The following is a 19,865-nucleotide window of genomic DNA, read 5'->3' as shown; positions in this document are numbered from 1 at the left end:
CGCGAAGGGCAGGCAGGGGCTGTACCAGCCGGCTGCCCGGCCCACGCCGCACCATACCGGTACGGGATACAACCTAGCTTCGCGCACGGCGGCTGTAGCGCGGGCTGCTGAGGCGACCAGCCGCTGTGCGGTGCGTTCCCGCCCCTAAAGTATGCCCTCGTGATTGGCGCGAACAGCTACACCTCTCCGTTGTGATTGGCCACACCTGCTGACACTCCCAGCGTTCGCAGGCATGGGCGGGCGCTGACGTGTCCGCCCTGGCACCGCCCCCCCCGCGCGGAGCGGGGCGCTGGGGGCGGCGCGGGCGGGGGGGGCGCGCGGTCACGGCAGCTGCGCGGCGCTCTGGGCGTGAGCGCGCTCGCTGCAGCGGGCGTTCACGCAGCCGCCCTCCGCGGGGGCGGCCGTGCGGGAGAGGCCGGCGCCATGGAGGCGAAGCCGGCCGACCTGCTGCTCTGTGACAGCCTCATCCTCTGGGTGAGTGGCGCGGGGTCCCTCTTCCCTGCCCGCCGGCGGCGCGTCCCCGCTGCCCCCGAGGGGTCCTGCCGGAGCGGCCTCCCGCGGCGGGAGGGGCTGTCCCTGCCGGAGCCGGGCGGCGGGCGGCCGGCAGCGGTACGGGGGCACCTGTTGGCCGTGCGGGGGGCGGCGGCGCCCTGAGGCGAGCGGCTCCCGGGGGCCGGCGTCCCGCCGCCGGGGGCTCCTGTCAGGCGCGGGGCGGGGCGGGGAGCTGCCCCAGCGGCAGGTGGCAGGAGCCGCAGGCGGTTCGGGGACAGCCATGGCTGCGGGCGTGCGGCCTGCGTGACAGACCCGTGTGGGAGCCGCTGAAACGGCCTTCCCGACTCCCGCGGAGCGCAGACGGGGTCCTCTGAGTGCCCTGTAGGCCCACGGAGTGGCTCTGCAGCAGTGGCTTCAGTGTGGGAACTGCCCAGTAATTAACAGTAATAATAAATACACGCAGTTAATTTGATTTGAGTTGGCGGGAGCAGAAACCTCGGAACGGTTCATCCCAGGTTTCGGTAGGTGAATGCAGGGGTTAGCCAGGCGCAGCACACCGAAACGTGGGCGCTGGTTGTGCGAGCAGCACGTCTTTAGAACAATAGAATCACATAAGTGGGAAAAGACCTTTAAGATATGGAATCAAATCCTATGTGTTCGTCTCATTGATCAGGCTTGCTTTGTTTTTATCCCTTATGTCTTAACAAGTTTCTTTTGCTTCCTTGTGGGTAATTCTGCTCTTGTAGATGCTGCATTGTTGGCGAGGGTGGGCTCTGCTAAATACAACTTTCAGATGAAATCTTGGCAGGGAAGGCCACAGTTACCTGGCAGGAGGCAATAGCAGGTGTTTTGGCTGTGTGAAGTGTAAATCAGGGAAAGAAGGGACTGTTTTAGAAGCATTGTCGAGATCTAGGAATGAAACTGGCAAAAGTGATAGCAACATAGCGGAGTAGATACTCCTTTTACTTTCTGTGTGATAGTACAGAAGTTTTAACAAGTTAAAGTCTGTAATAAATCACTGAAAAAACGATTTCCTTTTCCTCTCTCCATTTGCCTTGTAGTGATCTTGTACCTTCCCGATGTTTTGTTGGCCTTTAGAGTTTCAGTTGTCTTATGCTTACCTTTCTGGAGGTGGATATCTTTTGTCACTTAATCTATACGTACCTTTCTTTCCTTTTTGGGGGGCTCTTTAACCTTCTGTTTTCCTCTCAGTAGTCACGTAAGAATAACTTCATCATGATTCAGTTGCAAAATAAAGCAGGGCATTCCTGAACTCTTTTCTCAAAATCCTGTCAGCAGTGCTGAACTCTCTTAAAATGTTTACAATTCCTGTTTCAAATATTTTAAGCCTAATACTCATTTCTAGTATCCTCAGAATGCATAGCTGTAATTACATCATGACTTTTAAAGGTAATGCTAATGGAACTTTAACTAGCCTTAACCTGAAAGAGCTTTGTGTAGTGTCGTTAATGTCAATGTACATACAACTCTGTGTTCAGGTTTTCTGTGCAACAGTCAGCAGATGCATTGCCAGATGCATGTTTTTAGATTTAACACCCTATTTTTTGGACCCAGTTTACAATGTAGTAGGCACCAGTTGTTAACACTAGGATATGTTTGACACATTCTTTCAATTTTAATTTCATTCTGAATAATAGGGGGGGAAATGATCTGGGGTGGCTGAAGATCTGCAGAGAAACGGGTTCTGTAACTCTCTGTGGTTCTAAAGGTTTCTGAATTTATTTACTCATTAATATAGCAAAGAGATGCTCATGATTTTTTGTGTTCTACTGCCAGATCTTTTTTTTTTTAAAAAATTTTATCAAATTCTATGTTATAAAACGTGCATTGTCCAGACACATCTCTTTGACTAACTCCATAAAACTTCTGTCCCTAGTGTGTATAATCTGGGTATGAAACAGAGAACCTCAACTCTACATCATGTGGATGAAACTGAGGCCGTATCTTCCCAAGAGTTGGATAGGTTGGATTTCACTGGGTAATGTGAACACTCCTGTTTCACCTACAGCTGTTTGGAAGAGCCTTCAACAGATCCAGAGAAAAGGCATTTAAGTGTTACGTGCCACAAAATTACATTTTCAGATGTATATTGTGAGCATAATAGCCGTATGTCTGAGAGAAAAATACTTGCTTCTATTATAGTAGCAATTGGTAGGGTACATTTAAGCTAGATTCCTGAAATGGTTTTCAGCACGAGTAGCAGCATGGCCCTGAAGCTGTATTTAGTAAAACTAATCAAAGTTGGGGGGAGAGAGTACTGCTACAGTCCTGGCTGCTTCTACCTGCCTCCTCCCCATGCCTACTACTTTCATTGGTTTTGCAAGTATAGTAAAAATCTGTTTTGAGGAAATGACTAGGCTGGTATAGGGTTTGGGGAACCCATAATTAATACTACTTCTATTATTTCTAGGTGCTTATGTAACTTTTAAATATATGGAGAAACTAAGATTCCCAGTCCTGCTTTTTGCTTACTTTTAATTAGCTGTTTCTATTCTTGGAGATACTGGCATACATAAAGCAGTGTTGCATGTCACAGGGTTTTCTAAGGCTTTGTTTACCTGCTCTAATAGGCTTGGGTGAAATGGTATTATATGTACTTACCAATTTATTTGGTTTAGAAGGGGGTGCATACAAATAGCAGCATGACAGTATTGTGCCGTAAAACTCTGAATTCTGGCGTGCTCGGTCTTGACTCGTAAGCTTTCGTGCCTGTTCTTGTTGGCATTCAGGCTGCTGTAGTATTAGAAACTAACGCTGTCAATCACAGTTGCTTTAGATTGTGGTGTTCTACTTAATCTTTTATGTAACCTACCAGGGATTACTGACTTCTCACTTGCTGTAATACAAGATTTAAACCCCACTTTTTTAAAACTGAAAAACAAATTAAAAAAAAAACAAACTTGCTTCCCATATTTTTCTCTTCTTGGCTTGATTAGACTCTTTTGAAGCAAGCAAGCAAATATTCAAAGTATATGGTCACTCATTATAAACATAGAGTAGATGATAACTGCTTCAAATTCTCACAGCTGCAAACAGCGTTTCCATCACTCTGGTTTGAGTAGCTCCATTTCCCAAACACGCTTGATAAGGTTATTCACCAGTGACCTCTGGTCACGGGATGTTTGGGAAAGCCCTCTCACAGATGGACAGGTAGTTTAGGGCATTTGTATGCATAGTAAGTTTAAGAAGCCAGGTTTCACAGTGAACAGATTATAAGGATCTGTTCTTGCTTCCATTCTGTTCTGCGTATACATCATCTAATCGTATTCACAGCAAACTTTCTCCTTTCTGCTTTATTCATCATTGTAAAGAAGGCTGAACTTAAAAGAATTGTTGATGAGCTCTTGTTTTCTTAACTATGTGATGAACTGCCATGTGTGTGTAGACAGCTCTCTTGCCTAGAATAGTTTGTTCTGAGCTGCTTGGGTTTTGGGGAATAAAACATTGAGGTTATAATAGCTAATTCTATCAAAATGTTAGGTATAAGCTTGGGGATGGTTTAAAAAAAATACATAGTATCCAAAATGGCAAAACATTTTTAAGATTGAGGTTATCCCATCGTACAGATCTAAAATGCTTGAAAACCAGAAAAGTATGAGAAAAAATTCCTGCCCTCATGGGAAGTATGGAAGAGCTTCCATATGGCAGTTGGCTGCATAGATGAGAGCTGTGGGGTGGGGGAAAGACAGAGCGGGAGGAGATGGGTATGGTACTGGTCAATATGGACTTGAGTTTCTGCAGAAGGCAACTGGGGAGGAGCCTGTTCACCATCCACACAAGAAGTGGAGATGAGGCAAAGCTAGCAGGTGACCGACTGACAAGAGGGGATACCTTGCTGAATGTCTGTGTGCCGAGTTTGTGGCAGCAAAAAGTGTCTTGGCCAAGTTAATGGAAGAAAACCTCATTGAGGACTGTTAAATGGAAATACACTGTCTATGCTTCAGGGGTTCTCCAAGACACAACTTTGCGGAACCTTAGGAAATATTTTGCAGAGCTCACGGTTGCTTTTGATGGTCTATGGACTGATCTGAGGACCTGGGTACCTCAGTATTTTAAGGATTTTTATGTGAATCAGAATTACAGGCATTAATCAGCAGGGCACCAGAAGAGCTGCCTGTGGATGTCTTAATAAACTAGTGTTATACATCACATTGATGATGGGGTTCTTACGTATAGGACTGTCTACTGGGTGTGCTTTCTAAGGATGCAGACATATTGAAAGTACTCATCATTTATGTTGCTTTTGGAGAAACTAGCTGCAAAATGCTTGAGCTATTAGGTTTTTTTCTTTAAGACAGGAGTTGCATCTTGCTTGTGCTGTAATTGTACTTGTGCCTGGAAGCACCAGTTAAAATACAAAGATTGCATATAACAATTAATATAGACTATATCAGGCAACTCCTTATAAAATGATTCCATCCCTAATCTGGTTTTGTAATAGAGGAGGAGAGTGAAAACTGGGACTTTGTTGCTTAATTTTTAGATAGAAATATGTAGTTGGGGTAAAACTGTGTCCAGCCCTGTGTTTAAACACTAGGTAGTGTGATGCTCGGAAAATAAATAAATAAATGTAAAATACAAATACCAGGAATAATATATGAATAAAATATTATTACCAGGAAAAGATGTATAACTTCAGGTTATAGTAAAGTTTCTTGGGTTTATATCAGTATGTTCAAGGTGCATATTTAAACAGGAATATCTGTAGAGTGATTTTGGAATTCCCGTATTGCAGGGGACTAATTTGCCAGCTCACGGGACTGGAAATGCTTCAGGTTTTTTCAGGTATCTTCATATCCTGGAAGTCCACAGTAGCTCTCAGATGGCTGTTTTCCACTATTTTTGTGTTATTTTCGTTATTTTCTCCCTTGTGTTATTAACCCCCAAATAATTTCAGGGATTTCTGTAGATGTCGTGACTTCTGTTACTAAATGCTTGTAGTAAAAGGCTGGATTTCCGCCCCTCACCTTTTGCCCCTTGTTCTGATGCCATTTTTTGTTTAGGCAGTTATGTGTCCAGAACTAAGCACTGCAACATAATTTGAGGTATGGATAAATACAACTTTAGTTTTCCAAGTTAGTATTCCATAATCTGATTTACAATATAAGGAATAGAATGAAAAAGCAAAACATGGTAGTGCAAACTTTTTTAGCTACTCGTCATAATTAACAGTCACAAGTATTGAGATAATTGGGTTGGCTTAAAAACTGCAAGTTCAAAAAGGTTTTCAACTGCATCAAGTAGGAAGACACCATGCTAAATGCTTGTGCCTTGAAGAACAGGAAAATGGTAACCAATTTTCTGTCCTTCTGTCTTCTGAGCAAGAAACACAAATTTTTTCCTTGTTTTAGTTGCAGACGTTCAATACTGCTGCACCTTGCAGAGATGTTCAGGACCTGACTAATGGGGTTGCCATGGCACAGGTACTTCACCAAATGTAAGTTGATACTTAAGTTTGAAGAAGAGGTGTTTAATTTCTTGAGGGTTTTGTTTGATATGCATAGTTGCTTTGAAAGTAGACAGAAACTTAGAGTGGACGGTTTATAGCAGAAGATAAAATACGCCTTTGCATTGTTGTTTTGGGGATGATATAATAGTTGAACAAAGCGGTAGACTGGAGGAGGTGATGAGATATTAGAATGCTGCAGTATTAAATTAATACTTAAGGGTAATTGGGAAGAATGATGGGATCTTTTTCACTTTTCCCATCGACACTATTTCCGTGGATATCCATGCTTCAGGCAATATGTTCCTCTTTGAAATGAGGAATTAAAAGTTCAAAAGGCATGCCTTTGTGCTCTCTTCCTCTTGGGATTGCTCAGTTGATTTAGATTTGAGTTCTAGGATTTAAATGATAGCTTACTATTTGTGTGGAAGAAAGAATGTGAAGCTTAGTTGGCAATTTTATTATTAAAAATTATCAAAAGCAAAATAATTCCTATGTTATTGATGTAATGACAAATGGTACTGGGTTGAGCAACACACTAGTTTTGAAATTTGCAGTTACTTCAGAGGGTTGTAAGAGTGTCATGCTACAAGTCATCACTGCAATTTTATTGTTGTTGTTGGCTCAGATAACAAAGGAGAAGTCTGAATTACCATCTCCTGTTCAAACTATATTTTTGATGACTAAGAAATTACTTAAAACACCACCCCATGCCCCCCCCAAAAAAACCCACAAGCCAGATCCAGAATCCCCTCTGACTGCTTGAAAAGATTTTTAAATGTGCTATGTAAGGACAGAGCTCACCCTTTTCCTGGAGCATGGCAAAAATTGATTTAGGATTGCTTAGTGAAGATTTGCTGAAGGTCACTTCCCATGTGTTTGCGGTACTGGGCTGCCACAGGCTTCAGGCAAGCTTCTTTATAAACAAGTTGGTTTATATGCAAGTGGGAATAATAATTGACTTTTCTTACTGCTTTGAGACCAATGAATAAACAGTACTGTGTAAAAGTTGAGAAATTGTTAGATATGCTGTGATGTACTGTTTGGCAGCTCAATGTGTGTAAACACCTCACTCAGCAACTCATCGTTATTTATGCTGGCAAAGTGAATATACTTCTGCTCAAGGGAAACAAAGACATACAAAAATATGAAATGTCAGTAGTTTAGAATGTTGTTGTTGTTGTTTTCTTGATAAATGCCTTTGATAAATTGTAGTGAATGTTGGAAAACCCAAATGTACAAAAGTAGGAACCAAACTTAACGTCAGCACTAGTCAAAAGAAGATGTTTCTTTATGCCATTAGGATCACTTTGTCAGGGATAAAAATTCAGCACAACAAAGGCCGCCTTATCCTTGTGTTCCTAGCTGGAGCTAGCTCAAGCATGTACAGAAATTCTTCCTTCCCTGGAAAGTAGTGTCTTAGTGCAGCCAGCAGGATGGAAATTTCTTGTGTCATAGGTATAACTTGCAATCTCCAGGAATTCGTGCCTCATTAGACACTGTAGTCAAGCGTATGATGATTTAATGCTGGGAATTTTGTATCTTATTTAAGTCTGAGCTTATTTATGTTTAATTGTTTAATTTTTTTCCAGAGATGTTGCTTGGTTTGATGCATCTTGGCTAAACCGCATTAAAGATGATGTTGGTGACAACTGGAGAATAAAGGTATTCAAAACTGAAGTCAGTGAAAGTTTGTGGGGTTGAGTATTGTCTTTGTCCTGAGAGTATCTAGCTGTCCAAACCCTGCAGAATTAAGCTTAAACTTCAAACTTTTTTAGGTTATTTTAAATTAACTTGAACTGTCTGCCTTCCAGCATTGTTGTATGGGGATTTCCTGTTGTGGTATATCTCTTCCCGTGTCATTATAGGGTCCTCTTGTAGAGCTGCTATGTAAACATTTTATTATAAATTATTATTTAATTTCAGCAAAATTAAGAATTCTAATAAAAGCCAGTAACCTTATCTTTCATGTACAACCATTAGTCCAGTAATCTGAAGAAGATACTGCAAGGAATTATGGACTACTATCATGAGGTATGGAAAAAGTAATTTTTATATTTTCTAATAATTAAACATTTTTATTATTGTCCTCCTTCACCTAGCTTGCATTTCTTTTTTCTTGTCAAAATAATGTATTTTAAGGACTTTTTTGGCAGAAAGTATATGATAGTTATCTGGTTAAGCGGGAGGTCTGAGCGAATATAAAATAAATTGGAGCAGATGTATTTTAGGTAAGACTCTTTGAGTATAATCTGGAGACCGTCATTGTCTCCGTCATTGCCCAGGTCAGTGTCATAAGGACTGAGCTGCAGAAGCCTGTTGACTTTTGTGTGTGCATTCGTATTTGCTCTTGTCTAGTGAAGTTGTAATCCTTTTGTACACAACAGAAACAGATTCGGCAACCCTACTCACTTGGAAGCTGGGAGATAAGTTACAAATCCTCATGGACACTGTAGGGATTATAGTTTGTTCTGTCTCATGCAGGATGAATATGGTAGCCGTCAAAGGGTGCTGTATTTTAGTTTAAAAAAAAAAAAAAAAAAAAAAAAAGCAAGCTGAATTTTGTATGGAGATTGATTACAGTTATGTAATGGGTATGGTATAGAAAAACTCGCCAGACCATCTTATGGCTTCCTGGTCTCATCTGGGTTTGGTTGTGGTATTGAGTGCCAAACCTTTCTGTGTTGCCAGGACTGAGGCTCCCTGGCAAGCCCAGAAGAACTACTTCAGGTTTATGAGGAGCTTTTTGAAGGATTAGGGAGCAACTTGATTTGGAAGCATTTTTAATTCCTTTTTTTAATTATGTTGGTAGACCAAATTATTCTCTCATATTTGAGGTCTAGCCAAGAACTTTTAACTTACCACTGTTGCTTTTTTTTGTGTAAGTGGTCAGCTAACTAAACCCTTAGTTAATAGACTTTCCAAACTTGTGGTTTTGCCAGAACACAATTTTACAGAACTGTTACTGAAGTGAATAACTTCATTGCATATATTTTTTAATGCTGTGTACTTTAGATTACATTTAGGCCTATTCAGAGAAAAATCCAAGGTGCCAAGTATGGTAAAGGCCGTTGGCTAGCAGTGCACTGAGTACCCCTTTCCCCAAACACACATCGCTGGTGCGGTGGAGACAGGCATTTGGGGCAGTCATTGCTGGTGCAAGGGAGGCACAGTGTGTGACAGCTGCGTTTCATGTGCGAAGCCCTGTAACAAATTAGTTAAGAACCTCTGCTGGATCAAGGCCTTTTCAGATTTGCTAATCTGGTACTGCTATCTATGTATTCCCTCATGAGGCAGCATTTTTAGTGTGTATCTCCGTGTTTAATGCTTAAAATCTTTCCCTTCCATGAGTTTTACAGTAGCAAACTTATTAATGGACCATTTTCTCTGGATGGCTTACTTGAGTCCAGATTTCTTACATTGTACCAGATTTTTGTGTACAAAAGTGGAAGCCTACTTTCTTTCTTCATTTATTTATTTTATTTTTTTCAGTTCTTGGGTCAGCAGATTTCAGAAGAGCTTATTCCGGACTTAAACCGGATATCAGAGAACTCAGATCCTACTGAACTGGGAAGGCTTCTGCAGCTTATTTTAGGTTGTGCAGTCAACTGTGAAAGGAAACAAGGTACGCACTACCTTAACCTGTTCAACTAACAGCAGACTGCCTCAGGCGATTAAGGTGGAGGAGATGTAGAAACTTTTATCTATCAAAAAGTCTTTGTTGTTAATATATTGGATGCCTGTTCTGAAACGAGTTCACTTAAAAGCAGAAAATCTATGGGAAACTTTTGTGAATAAAACTCAAAACCTTGATCAGGGTGGGTTTAAAAATAATAGTCCGAAGTGCATGTGGATTATTTGTACTTGTTAAAATATGCACTGAGACCTAAAACTATTTGGATGTAAATCAAGCAAATTAAATTAAAAGCTTGTATTAGAAACTGCCTTTTGTTTGTCTACAGAGGCTCAAGACTGAATTAGTTGTGTTTTCTCTCCCCTTACCGGAGCTAATACTCAATGCTCTGACGGCAAAGGAATCGTCAGCATGATTCTGTTAGTAGAGTAGGTGCAATTCCCAGGTAGTCTGAAATGACTTATAAAAGCGTGTTCAGGAAGTAAGCCCTCAGGCTGCGCTGGGAATGCAGATGCTGGCAATTACTTTTTTCTGTTGAGTTTTATTTATTAACTCAATTGTGAGCTTAGTGATTCTTTGGAAAATCTTATGTATATATACATAGATGAATGTATGAACAAAGAACCATGTAAATACAGATGTCTTTAAATCTCCTTGCTCTATTATATGTAATATAAATCTGTTCACTTAAGAGGTTCTAATCTCTTATCCTTATCTACTATATTACTGGATAATAATGTTGGTTAATGGTAGTGCTCTGTATAAAAAGAGTGCTACCTGTTTTGAAGAAGCTTTATAGAGAATAGTTTCTTCTGGATCTTTCTGCAAATAGTATGTCATGTTAATCAAACCATTAAGGTGAATGTCATGAGTCACTGCCACTTCTTTTCCACAGAACACATACAAAATATCATGACCCTTGAAGAGTCTGTTCAACATGTTGTCATGACTGCTATTCAAGAGGTAAGTAATAATTCATAGCCTAATGCTGTCAGTTGAGAAGTCTCAATATCCATTTGTTCATCTTGTTGAATTCTGTTGTCCAAGCAAAGGTCAGGGAAGAGCGTAAGTACTTCCCTAAATTATCTGGGAGTATCCAGGACCAAAAAGTCTCAGACCCCAACCTAAGGGTTTTTATTTCAGTCTCATATGCCCAAACACACAACAATGCAATAAATGCTTAAGATTTCCTGTTCCATACAAAAAATGTATCTCATTGCCAACTGCCAGGTATAGTGGAGTCAAGTACTGAAATTTCTGTCCTAGTGCTGTAGTCTTGGACCCAAAGTTAAGCTGACTGTAACTGTTTGAGGCTACATTGTTCTGACAGAACATTCCAGCATCTGATTTACAAACTCCCAGCTGCATCTCTTCTACTCTTATCCCCCACTATCTTAACTTGTTCTACATTGGATCATCTTAGTGATCTAGCTCACAGCACAGCTCTACAGTCACTTGCATCTGTGAGCTTCAGGACTGTGAGGCAGAGTGTGGAGGGAGGCAGAAACTAGATACTGCCTTTGAAGAAAATGTTATGTATAATTGCACTCTCATCAAGGTATCAGTGGTAGTAGGTTTGAAAATGTAGATTTAAATTGACTATATAGTCTTTAAAGCTGTGAGTGGCCTATTGAGAGAAATAAATCCATAAACCTTATTCTAACTAATCAAACTTTCTTTCTGAAGAAGGTCCAGAAATAATACTATAATGCCTGAGTAAGATGTAAAGCCCTGTAATTCTTGACAAACATACTGTACTGGAGATCAGTGAGAACTATGTTAGTGTTCCCATTGTTTGCTTAATGGCAACTAACATGACAAAAAGAAGTGTGATGACTAGTAAATTAATTGAGTGAAATCTCATCCTCTGGTTCACTCCATTTTAACTTGACTAGGGGATGGCAGTAGCTTCAACAGATCACAGATTTCATTCAGTAAGATGTTACTGCTAATTTGGTTAATTTGGGGAGATGGGAGGTAAAAAAAAGTAATTTTATTTAGATTTGTTTCAATTCTTTATCAACTATGAAGTTTTTTTTTAATTTATCATTGATCTGTTTTGATATATTGAAGGATGTAAGGACATGGTGGAAAATCCAATTAGTACTTAACAGACAGTGAATTTAACCTCTAATTTAACCTCCTTTTCCTGTGGCCTTTCTGTAGCTCATGAGCAAGGAAATAACAGGTCCTTCCACGTCTGATGCATCAAGTGAAATGGAACAGCAGGTAACTGCCTGGTATTTGTTGCTGTTGTAATTCAAGACTGAACAATAAGTTGGTATCTTGCCATCCCTCAAATGAAGAGGAGGGTTTCTCTTCCTCTCCAATTCTAAAAGTTAAAAAAAACAATAAACAACAATAAATTGCACTCTTTTTGTCTTCTATCTGCACAGACTATTTGGTCTGTTTTCCACTCTGAGCTGATCTGATTAAACCATATTGGTACACAAAGGGCAGAGCAACATACTGATGTAGGCAGAGAATATACAATAAAGTAATGCTGTTCTTCACTGCTAATTAAGTGAAAAGTTATCTGTGATTTTGTAGCATTCTTTGAAAAAAAACCCAACACAACGGTGACTGCTATGTCATGTTTCTGGGTGGGGTAAAACTGGCCAGTGCAAACCTGCATTGCAAGAGCAGCTAGGAGTACATCAAGGCTCAGCCATGTCAGGCTAAACACTTTGGGTTATTTTTAAGGGGCCATGAAAGTTCTTGATAACCTGAACACTACAAGGCATTGTGTATAAAATGAAGTTGTCTTTAAAAGTATCTGCCCATGAAGGAATGTCAGTATTTCTATTCTGAGATGAAGGGCATTTGATTTAACAGGCAGTGATTTTGAAATTGTGACAACGTGATTGTTCCTATGTTTGGTTTTGCTATGCTTTTAGCCTAAGTTGTTGTTGTTGAATCTGGATGTTACTCGGAGTTTCAATAATTTATTACGTGTGGTAGTCATTTAGAATGCAGGTGAAACGCACAGAGATCCTGATCTAACAGCATACACGTAGGTTTCTGTGTCAGTGTGTGCACCTAACACATCCTTTTTAAACAATTGGTTATGAGCAATTGAGACGCTCTGAAGGCTAGAACTGTGAGTACTTTGGATATGGGCCAGAATGACTGACTGTCTTATTTTTTAAAAGCTTAAAAAAGCTTTGGAAGATCTTCAGGAAGCTCTAGCAGAAAAAGAAGAGCTGGCACAAAGATGTCAAGAGCTAGATTTACAGGTAAGAATGGCTTATTTATTTAATATGTAGTGGTGCTGCTATTAAGATGCAGAAATTCTGAAAGGCAAAGTGCATTTTGCATTATTTAAGTTTCTGTGAGATTTCTTACCTGTTTCTGGGGAAAAAGCAATCATTCTCTACTCCAAAATGCAATTACTGGAAATAGTTTTCTGATGGAAGTGTGCCAGCTTCTAACTCAAAGGTCATTTGGTCTGCTAGCTTTATGTTTACCCTTAGTAGCAGGTAGCATCAAAACAATGTTACCATGGCTTTAAAAATTGCCCATTTCATTTTTAGTCACTTCTTCCTCTAGTCTTTTGAACTGTGTCCAAAAAATCCAGTTCATTAATAATCAGTCATTAAATTTAATTGTAGGAAAGTAGTGCTGTTTTTAATAGGAGTTGATGAAAGTCTAAAATTTGATTTTTTTTTAGAATTCTCTACACAGTTGTGCACAGTCTCTACACATGGAGGATATTTTAGGAAACAAAAATAATGGAAACTAATAGATTCTTGCTGACATTTTCAAACCACACTGATAATAGGCCTACTTTTGTTTTTAATGGGTATAGAAATTAATCAAGTCATTCTTTAAAAGAAGGAGAGAGGACTTCATAACAATAAACAGAACTTGCATGTTAATCAATTTCTTAAAGAAAAAAGAAAAAAAATCCATTTCTTAGCCCTCTGTCTGATTCTTCTTTTATGGCACTACAATCTGAGAATAGAAATAGGTTTATCTGGTAAGGCCGTTCATCTCAGATTTGATTCTGTACAAAGAGAACATTTGGGTGGCATCTCCTTGTAGGAGCCAGAGCACTATACCGGCTGTATGAACCTCTGAAAAAAAACCAACAAACCAAACAAACCACAAAACGAGAGGCCAGTTTTACATCTCTCACAGGCAATGACAACTGACAAAGTGGAATGCTCAGAATAGCTCATAGGTAATTGCCATGCCCAGGAAGCTATTGTTAGAATATTTCATTTCCTTTTTTGTTGAGGCTGTAGTAAAGCTTCCTAGTGAAAACAGAGATTTGAAAATGCTTGTGAGCGGAATCTGCAGGAGAAAATGATTTCTTTTAAATGGGCAAGAGGGTTGATTAGGCAGCTAAACTCACAGATTACAGTTGTTAAACTTCAAAAAATGTATTCACTGTCCAAAAGCTCATACTTCTAGAAGTGCTGGGATAACAGTTCACTTGCACTTTCTGCTCCCATTAAGGACTTAGTATGTCTCATTAGAGAAGTCCCAGGGTTTCTTCTGTCTCCCACAAACTTCTCTTCTGAGATTTCTCTAATAAGTAATGATAGGTTATGCAAAGCCAGCTGCTTGTAACACAGCGTGGGCCGGGTGAAGACATGAAAAATGTTTGAGAGAAAGAGACTGCTGAGCATAAACAGATGAGTTAATGGCACCATAGCTCTTTAGTAACATGATGTGGTTTAATTTAAATTTGTGTTGACTTTTGACACCATTTCTGTTACGTTGACATAATAGAAAAGGAGAAGAGAAAGCTATCAGAAAGCAACTCAGAAAAGGTTAAAAACTCGCTCTGAGTTTTGTGATAGTTTTGTGTTGGTTTGGTTTTTTTAAGTCTGAGGTGGGTGTTCTTTTAACATTATTCTAGAAGTGTGAATGTGCATATTTAAGGAGTGGCTGAACCTTGAACAGGAAGTATGACACTGAGCAGGGCTCAGATATGCTCTCTACTCAGGTGTTTTGTGTGCATGTGTATGGTAAAGTGACATCTGGTATGTAAAAAGGAGTGAACCTAGAAAGCCAGCACCTAATGAAGTGGTAGATTAATTGCTGTTTTCTTACATCTGTCTTCCTGATAGACTTTTGAATTGTGATCACAAACAAACTGTTTCTTAATTTTGTGTGCTCTACGTTATATCTGATGTTTAATCTAATAATGTCACCATGATATGTTTATTTTATTTTATTTATTTGAAGCCATAGTATTGACTGACGCTTCTCATTTAAACTAATTCTTAATAAATTCACTTGTAAGGTCTCAGTCTTCCTTGATATTTTCCAAGAGTATAAGAAAGGTAGGTTTTCTTTATGATTCAGGAAAACGTAACCAAAAAAGCATATTGTCCCTGTTTAAATGCCAGTTAACTAACACGTGCTACATGCTCTTATGTTTGACAGGATGTTAAAATTAACACAACAGCTTTCACTAGAAAAACTTTAAAGGTTCTATCCTCTTAATCCTTCCCCATTTTATGGCTGTTAATATACTTACTGTTTCAATAAAGTGTTGTATTCTCATTTGCTTAGCTGTGAACACTTCCAGTATCAAACTTGTTTGATTGTTGCAAAAAATGCATGCTCTGTATAAAGCTGTCTAGGTTTTTTTTCTTTTGCGTGTGTGCTTTCTAGCTTACGGCGCCTGAAACTGCTTCTTGCACAACCATTCACTGCTGAGCGCACGGCAGTACTGTGTTGGTGTGCTAGCCAGTGCCATCCTGCTTATTATCGTTAAGTACGAGCAAGATGGAGAGTATCTTTACACCAATACTTAGGGATTTTTTTTGTGTAGCGGCCATGGTATCCTTTTTAATGAAAGTACCAGTTTCTCTCCATTTCACGTTGTCTGCCTTTACCATGGTTTCAGTTACAAAAATTTTGTCTTTTTTTTTTTTTTTTAGAGGGACTTTTCCTTTAGTGCTTCATAACTGTCATACACTAAAGCATCTGTACGCTCAAGTATGCTGTGTAAATTACATTCTAAAATTTCTAAACGCTCAGCCTTTTTCATAAACTAATTTGGTGATGTACTGCTGTCTTGCTGTAGTTCTTTCCAGTCGAACAGGTCTTACAATGTTGATGCTGTTTTATCTGCACTAGGTGGCTGCCCTCCAGGATGAAAAAAACAGCTTGATGTCAGAAAATGAGATTATGAATGACAGGCTAGAGCAATTAGATGACTCTCTGGATGATCCAAGTACTGTGGTTGCAAAAAAGTATTTTCATGCACAGTTGCAGCTGGAACAACTGCAAGAAGAAAACTTCAGGTATGAAATGATTTCTCTCAAAAATCCCTTGCTTGTCATTTCAAATATATCATGAGGATTTCTGGTACTCTTTCAGGATTTTCCATCTCAATGTCATAGAATCAGAATGGTTTGAACTGGCAGGGACCTTAAAGATCATCTAGTTTCAACGCACCGGCCATGGGCCGGGACACCTTCTGCTAGACCAGGTTGCTCAAAGCTCCAGCCAACCTGGCCTTGAACACTGCCAGGGATGGGGCATCTAGAACTGTATAAACATATTTAAGACAGTCCTTACCTTTAAAAAAAAAACCAAAAACTGTTACTTGTAGAAAATGTTACTTTTTGATTGCTGTATTGTAGCCATTTGACACTTCAAAAAAGGTGATAGAATGCAGAAAATGAGTGCCAAAGTGATTTGTGTGTAAGCAAACCAAACCCTAAACCCTCCAAAACCCCACCATATTTCTTTACTGTACTGATTTCTTTTATGTGTTAGTCTTTTTCCCTGTGATCCCTATGGGGGGAAAGGTATCACTTTTCATGTGATCCCTTGGTGCTGATACAGCAAACTTGCAGTATACAATCCATTGTGATTAAACACATGGACCATAACATGTTTCATGCTTACAGTACCATTTTTCTGGCTACTTAAATCAGTAGGTTACCTTTGTCTTGTTTATTTTCAGTAGTTCTAGTACAAAATTAAAAATGTGTAATAGCAATGAGTTCTTAACAGTGTTCCTGTTTCTGATCTGGTAGGCTTGAAGCTGCAAAAGATGATTATCGTGTCCATTGTGAAGACCTAGAAAAACAACTGATTGAACTGCAACATAGAAACAATGAGCTAACCTCTTTGGCAGAAGAATCTAGAGCCTTGAAAGATGAAAACGATGTTCTTAGGTATGTAGTAGAGAGCGCTCCCTGTACACACATTAGGAGGATTTAATGGCTAAATCCAAGGCTTTGTATTTAACAAGATTTTTTTTTTCTGAGGTGTTACTTCTGCAGATAGATCTTATCTGAATGAGATCTAAAATACATGTTGGAAGAGGGCCCTTTTGACAAGGCAGAGATGGAGTGCAAGCTTTCAGGCATAGGCTCTGTTGTTTGCATAAGAATAGCAGCATAAAATTTTTCTGTGAAGCAGGATTAATGAATACAGAAATTATTCTTCTTCATATGGGATGGAAGGTTGTAAGTTCTGCAAGAATTAAGAGATCAGGGGCGGGGATTGCATCCTTATTAAGATGACATTTCTGTTGGCAAGAGGCTGCCTTTTCTGATGTAGAAAAGCTTATATGAAGCTAGAGCTTTAACGTGACTTTTAGTGGCAGCATTCTAGGCTAGATTTACGTTAGCAACATGATTAACAAAATGAGATGAAATTCACAATAACCTTGATGCTAATGTAACATAACATTCCAGTTTGTGTAAACTACATTAAATATCAGACCACCCAAGAAATATCCAAAGCAAACCGTACTGCAAAAGCAGGTCTGTTATTTATAAAATAGTATGAATAAAACATAGAAAGAAAAGTGGATTCAGGTGTTTAACTTATAGTAGTTCTTAAGTAACATCTGAAACAAATCTTAACTGTAGATTTTCTTCCATAATGGTCTTGTACTAGCTTCTAGTGATATGATACAGCAGATGTAAAACATATTAAAATTAATTTGTGTATTTATGATCCAAATATTTTTTACCACGTAGATTTTTGTTAATGATCAGGTGGCAGTTCTGGGTCATATCTGCTAATGATCATTTTTACAGTGCAGTTACATTCTAATTATGTCTAATCCCACAATGAAAACTTATGCATGTTTTTCTGTACCAGCTACCAGTACTTTGAGGTAACTATCTAGCACAGGATGTTGTGGTGCATTTACGTTGCACCCCACAGAATTCCCTAGAGATATTTGGCATACTATCCCTTGCTTGTACTTTTGGCATCTGACTCTCAGTCTTACTCCCACTTAAACTCTGTGGTGATCTCAGTTTTTAGAAGTGATCTTTGCGTAATGCAATTTTTCATTGATTATGCATTTTAAAACGAAGCAGTAAGATTTAACTTTGCTGTTAAGCCCGTTGCATCTGTCTGTGGAAATAGCTTGAATGTGCATGACAGCAGAATTTGACTTCTTAAAATCTTTTGAAGAAATGTACTTGTTCTTCTAATTCCTGTTTATTAAGGGCTACTGCAGACAAGGCAAGTAAGCTGGAATCAACTGTCGAAGTGTATCGTAAAAAGCTACAGGACCTGAATGACTTCCGCAGGCAAGTCAAATCTTTGCAGGAAACCAACATGATGTACATGCACAATACAGTCAGTCTGGAGGATGAGCTGAAGAAAGCCAATGCAGCACGTGCCCAGCTAGAAACCTACAAAAAACAGGTAAGGCTACATCTATATTTAAGATGTTACTTTTTCTTCAGATAGTAATCTTAATTAAAACAATTCTATTTAGATATGGTTCGGTGACCAAAAAAAATCAAACATCTTAATTTAACAGCCCATGGGATTAACATGTATTGTCCCCTTAGAATTTCTTACTCATGAACAGTCATTCATACTCTGCCATTCACTTTTGTTTCCCCCTGTTTATTACACTTGCAAGCTTAGCTGTAGTTACCTTCTCAACAGATTGGTTGTCTGTGGTTTGCAGGCTTTACTTTAACTGAGGTACTTTGTGTGCCTGCGAGAGATCGTTAAGCTATTACTGAGATTACTTGTATGTAATATTCTTAACTTTCTTCATGGAGATTCATTTTTAAACTGTAAAGCTCTTATTTCAATTTCACTTATTTCATTAGTAATTAAGAGATCCAAGAGTTGTTTGTTTGTTTTTTTTTAAAAAAGCCAAAAAACCCCCAAAATCCTAGAACACAAAACCAAACAACAAAACAGCAAACCTCCCCCCCTCCCCAACTTTCTCCCCATCCCATCTTTCCCTGCACCTTGGAGGCCCAGCTGTTTATTTTGGCTGAACTGGGCAGGAGTGAAGGTTTTAACATAGCTTTTAAAGGTAGCATCTTGCAGCATCCATATGCTGAATATAGTCTTTTTATGAAAAGGTCCAAGAACTTCATAACAAACTGTCCGAAGAGTCAAAAAGAGCTGATAAGCTAGCATTTGAAATGAAGCGACTTGAAGAAAAACATGAAGCTTTAATCAAAGAAAAAGAGGTAAGTCCCTTGAAATGAGAGTGTATTTGAACACCCACTAAATCTGCAAGAGGAAAACCTTCCCAGAAGCAGTGCTACCATAAAAATGAGTTCAGCACTTCCTGTGTATGTTTGTGTGAATCTAAAACATAAAATAGGTCTTAAAATGTGTGTGTGTGTCAGTACTATTCCTTGTTAATGTTCTTTGGTCTTAACGTGGTGCAGTATGACTTAATTCTAACTCAGATATATCTTCTCAGAGGCTGATAGTACAATGTGATGCATTGAAAGAGACAAATGAAGAGCTCCGGTATTCACAGATGCAGCAGGATCACCTGAGTCAAACAGGTATTGCTTTATCTTCAGAGGCTTTTTATGTGTATCAGTGATTTCTTTAAGTTTGTTAAATCAAAATTCCCATGCAATTTCAGGTGGATCTCGTCTTAAAAGCCATGAGAATCTTGCTGCTGAAATTCTGCCAGTAGAATATAGGTGAGACAAAAAGATTGAGGTTGTTTTCGGATTTTTGTGGGTGGGTCATAATATTGCCTCTCTGAAAGTCCAGTATTTTTGGCAACATGACACTGTCTCCCACTTCTTGCTTTCCCTCCTTGATGCTTGTCTGGATCCACACGTAGCTGTTCATAGTTATCTCCCCATACTGTAATTAGTTTGCATTCTTTCTTAAAAGAATACCAGATTGCTGTATATAAAGCTTGATTTGAAACATCCTCTTTGAATGAAACATTTCTTATCTTGCCACTGGCAGACAGAGTAAATAAATAATACACAGTAGCTAATATTACTTCTAAAGTCTGGCAGCGTGAAATGTAAAGGCACAATAAAATCTGGGTTTGGAGTG

General features: G+C 39.2%; 1 protein-coding gene across 1 annotated transcript in view; it reads left to right on the top strand.

The window, feature by feature from the left end:
- The first annotated feature begins 339 nt into the window (after positions 1-339).
- Positions 340-19,865, top strand: part of HOOK1 (hook microtubule tethering protein 1) — a 28,782-nt gene continuing 9,256 nt past the window's right edge. The window contains exons 1-14 of the mRNA XM_080406362.1: positions 340-474; positions 5,865-5,950; positions 7,552-7,624; positions 7,943-7,993; positions 9,452-9,584; positions 10,489-10,556; positions 11,760-11,822; positions 12,746-12,829; positions 15,690-15,856; positions 16,598-16,738; positions 18,032-18,233; positions 18,914-19,024; positions 19,264-19,351; positions 19,435-19,495. Coding sequence (XP_080262488.1) covers positions 424-474; positions 5,865-5,950; positions 7,552-7,624; positions 7,943-7,993; positions 9,452-9,584; positions 10,489-10,556; positions 11,760-11,822; positions 12,746-12,829; positions 15,690-15,856; positions 16,598-16,738; positions 18,032-18,233; positions 18,914-19,024; positions 19,264-19,351; positions 19,435-19,495 — 1,379 coding nt within the window. The 5' untranslated portion in view covers positions 340-423. The remainder of the gene's footprint in view (positions 475-5,864; positions 5,951-7,551; positions 7,625-7,942; positions 7,994-9,451; positions 9,585-10,488; positions 10,557-11,759; positions 11,823-12,745; positions 12,830-15,689; positions 15,857-16,597; positions 16,739-18,031; positions 18,234-18,913; positions 19,025-19,263; positions 19,352-19,434; positions 19,496-19,865) is intronic.

This window comes from Falco punctatus, assembly GCF_963210335.1.
Source record: "Falco punctatus genome assembly, chromosome: 11".
Classification (NCBI taxonomy): domain Eukaryota; kingdom Metazoa; phylum Chordata; class Aves; order Falconiformes; family Falconidae; genus Falco; species Falco punctatus.
This window is presented reverse-complemented; position numbering and strand designations above follow the sequence as displayed.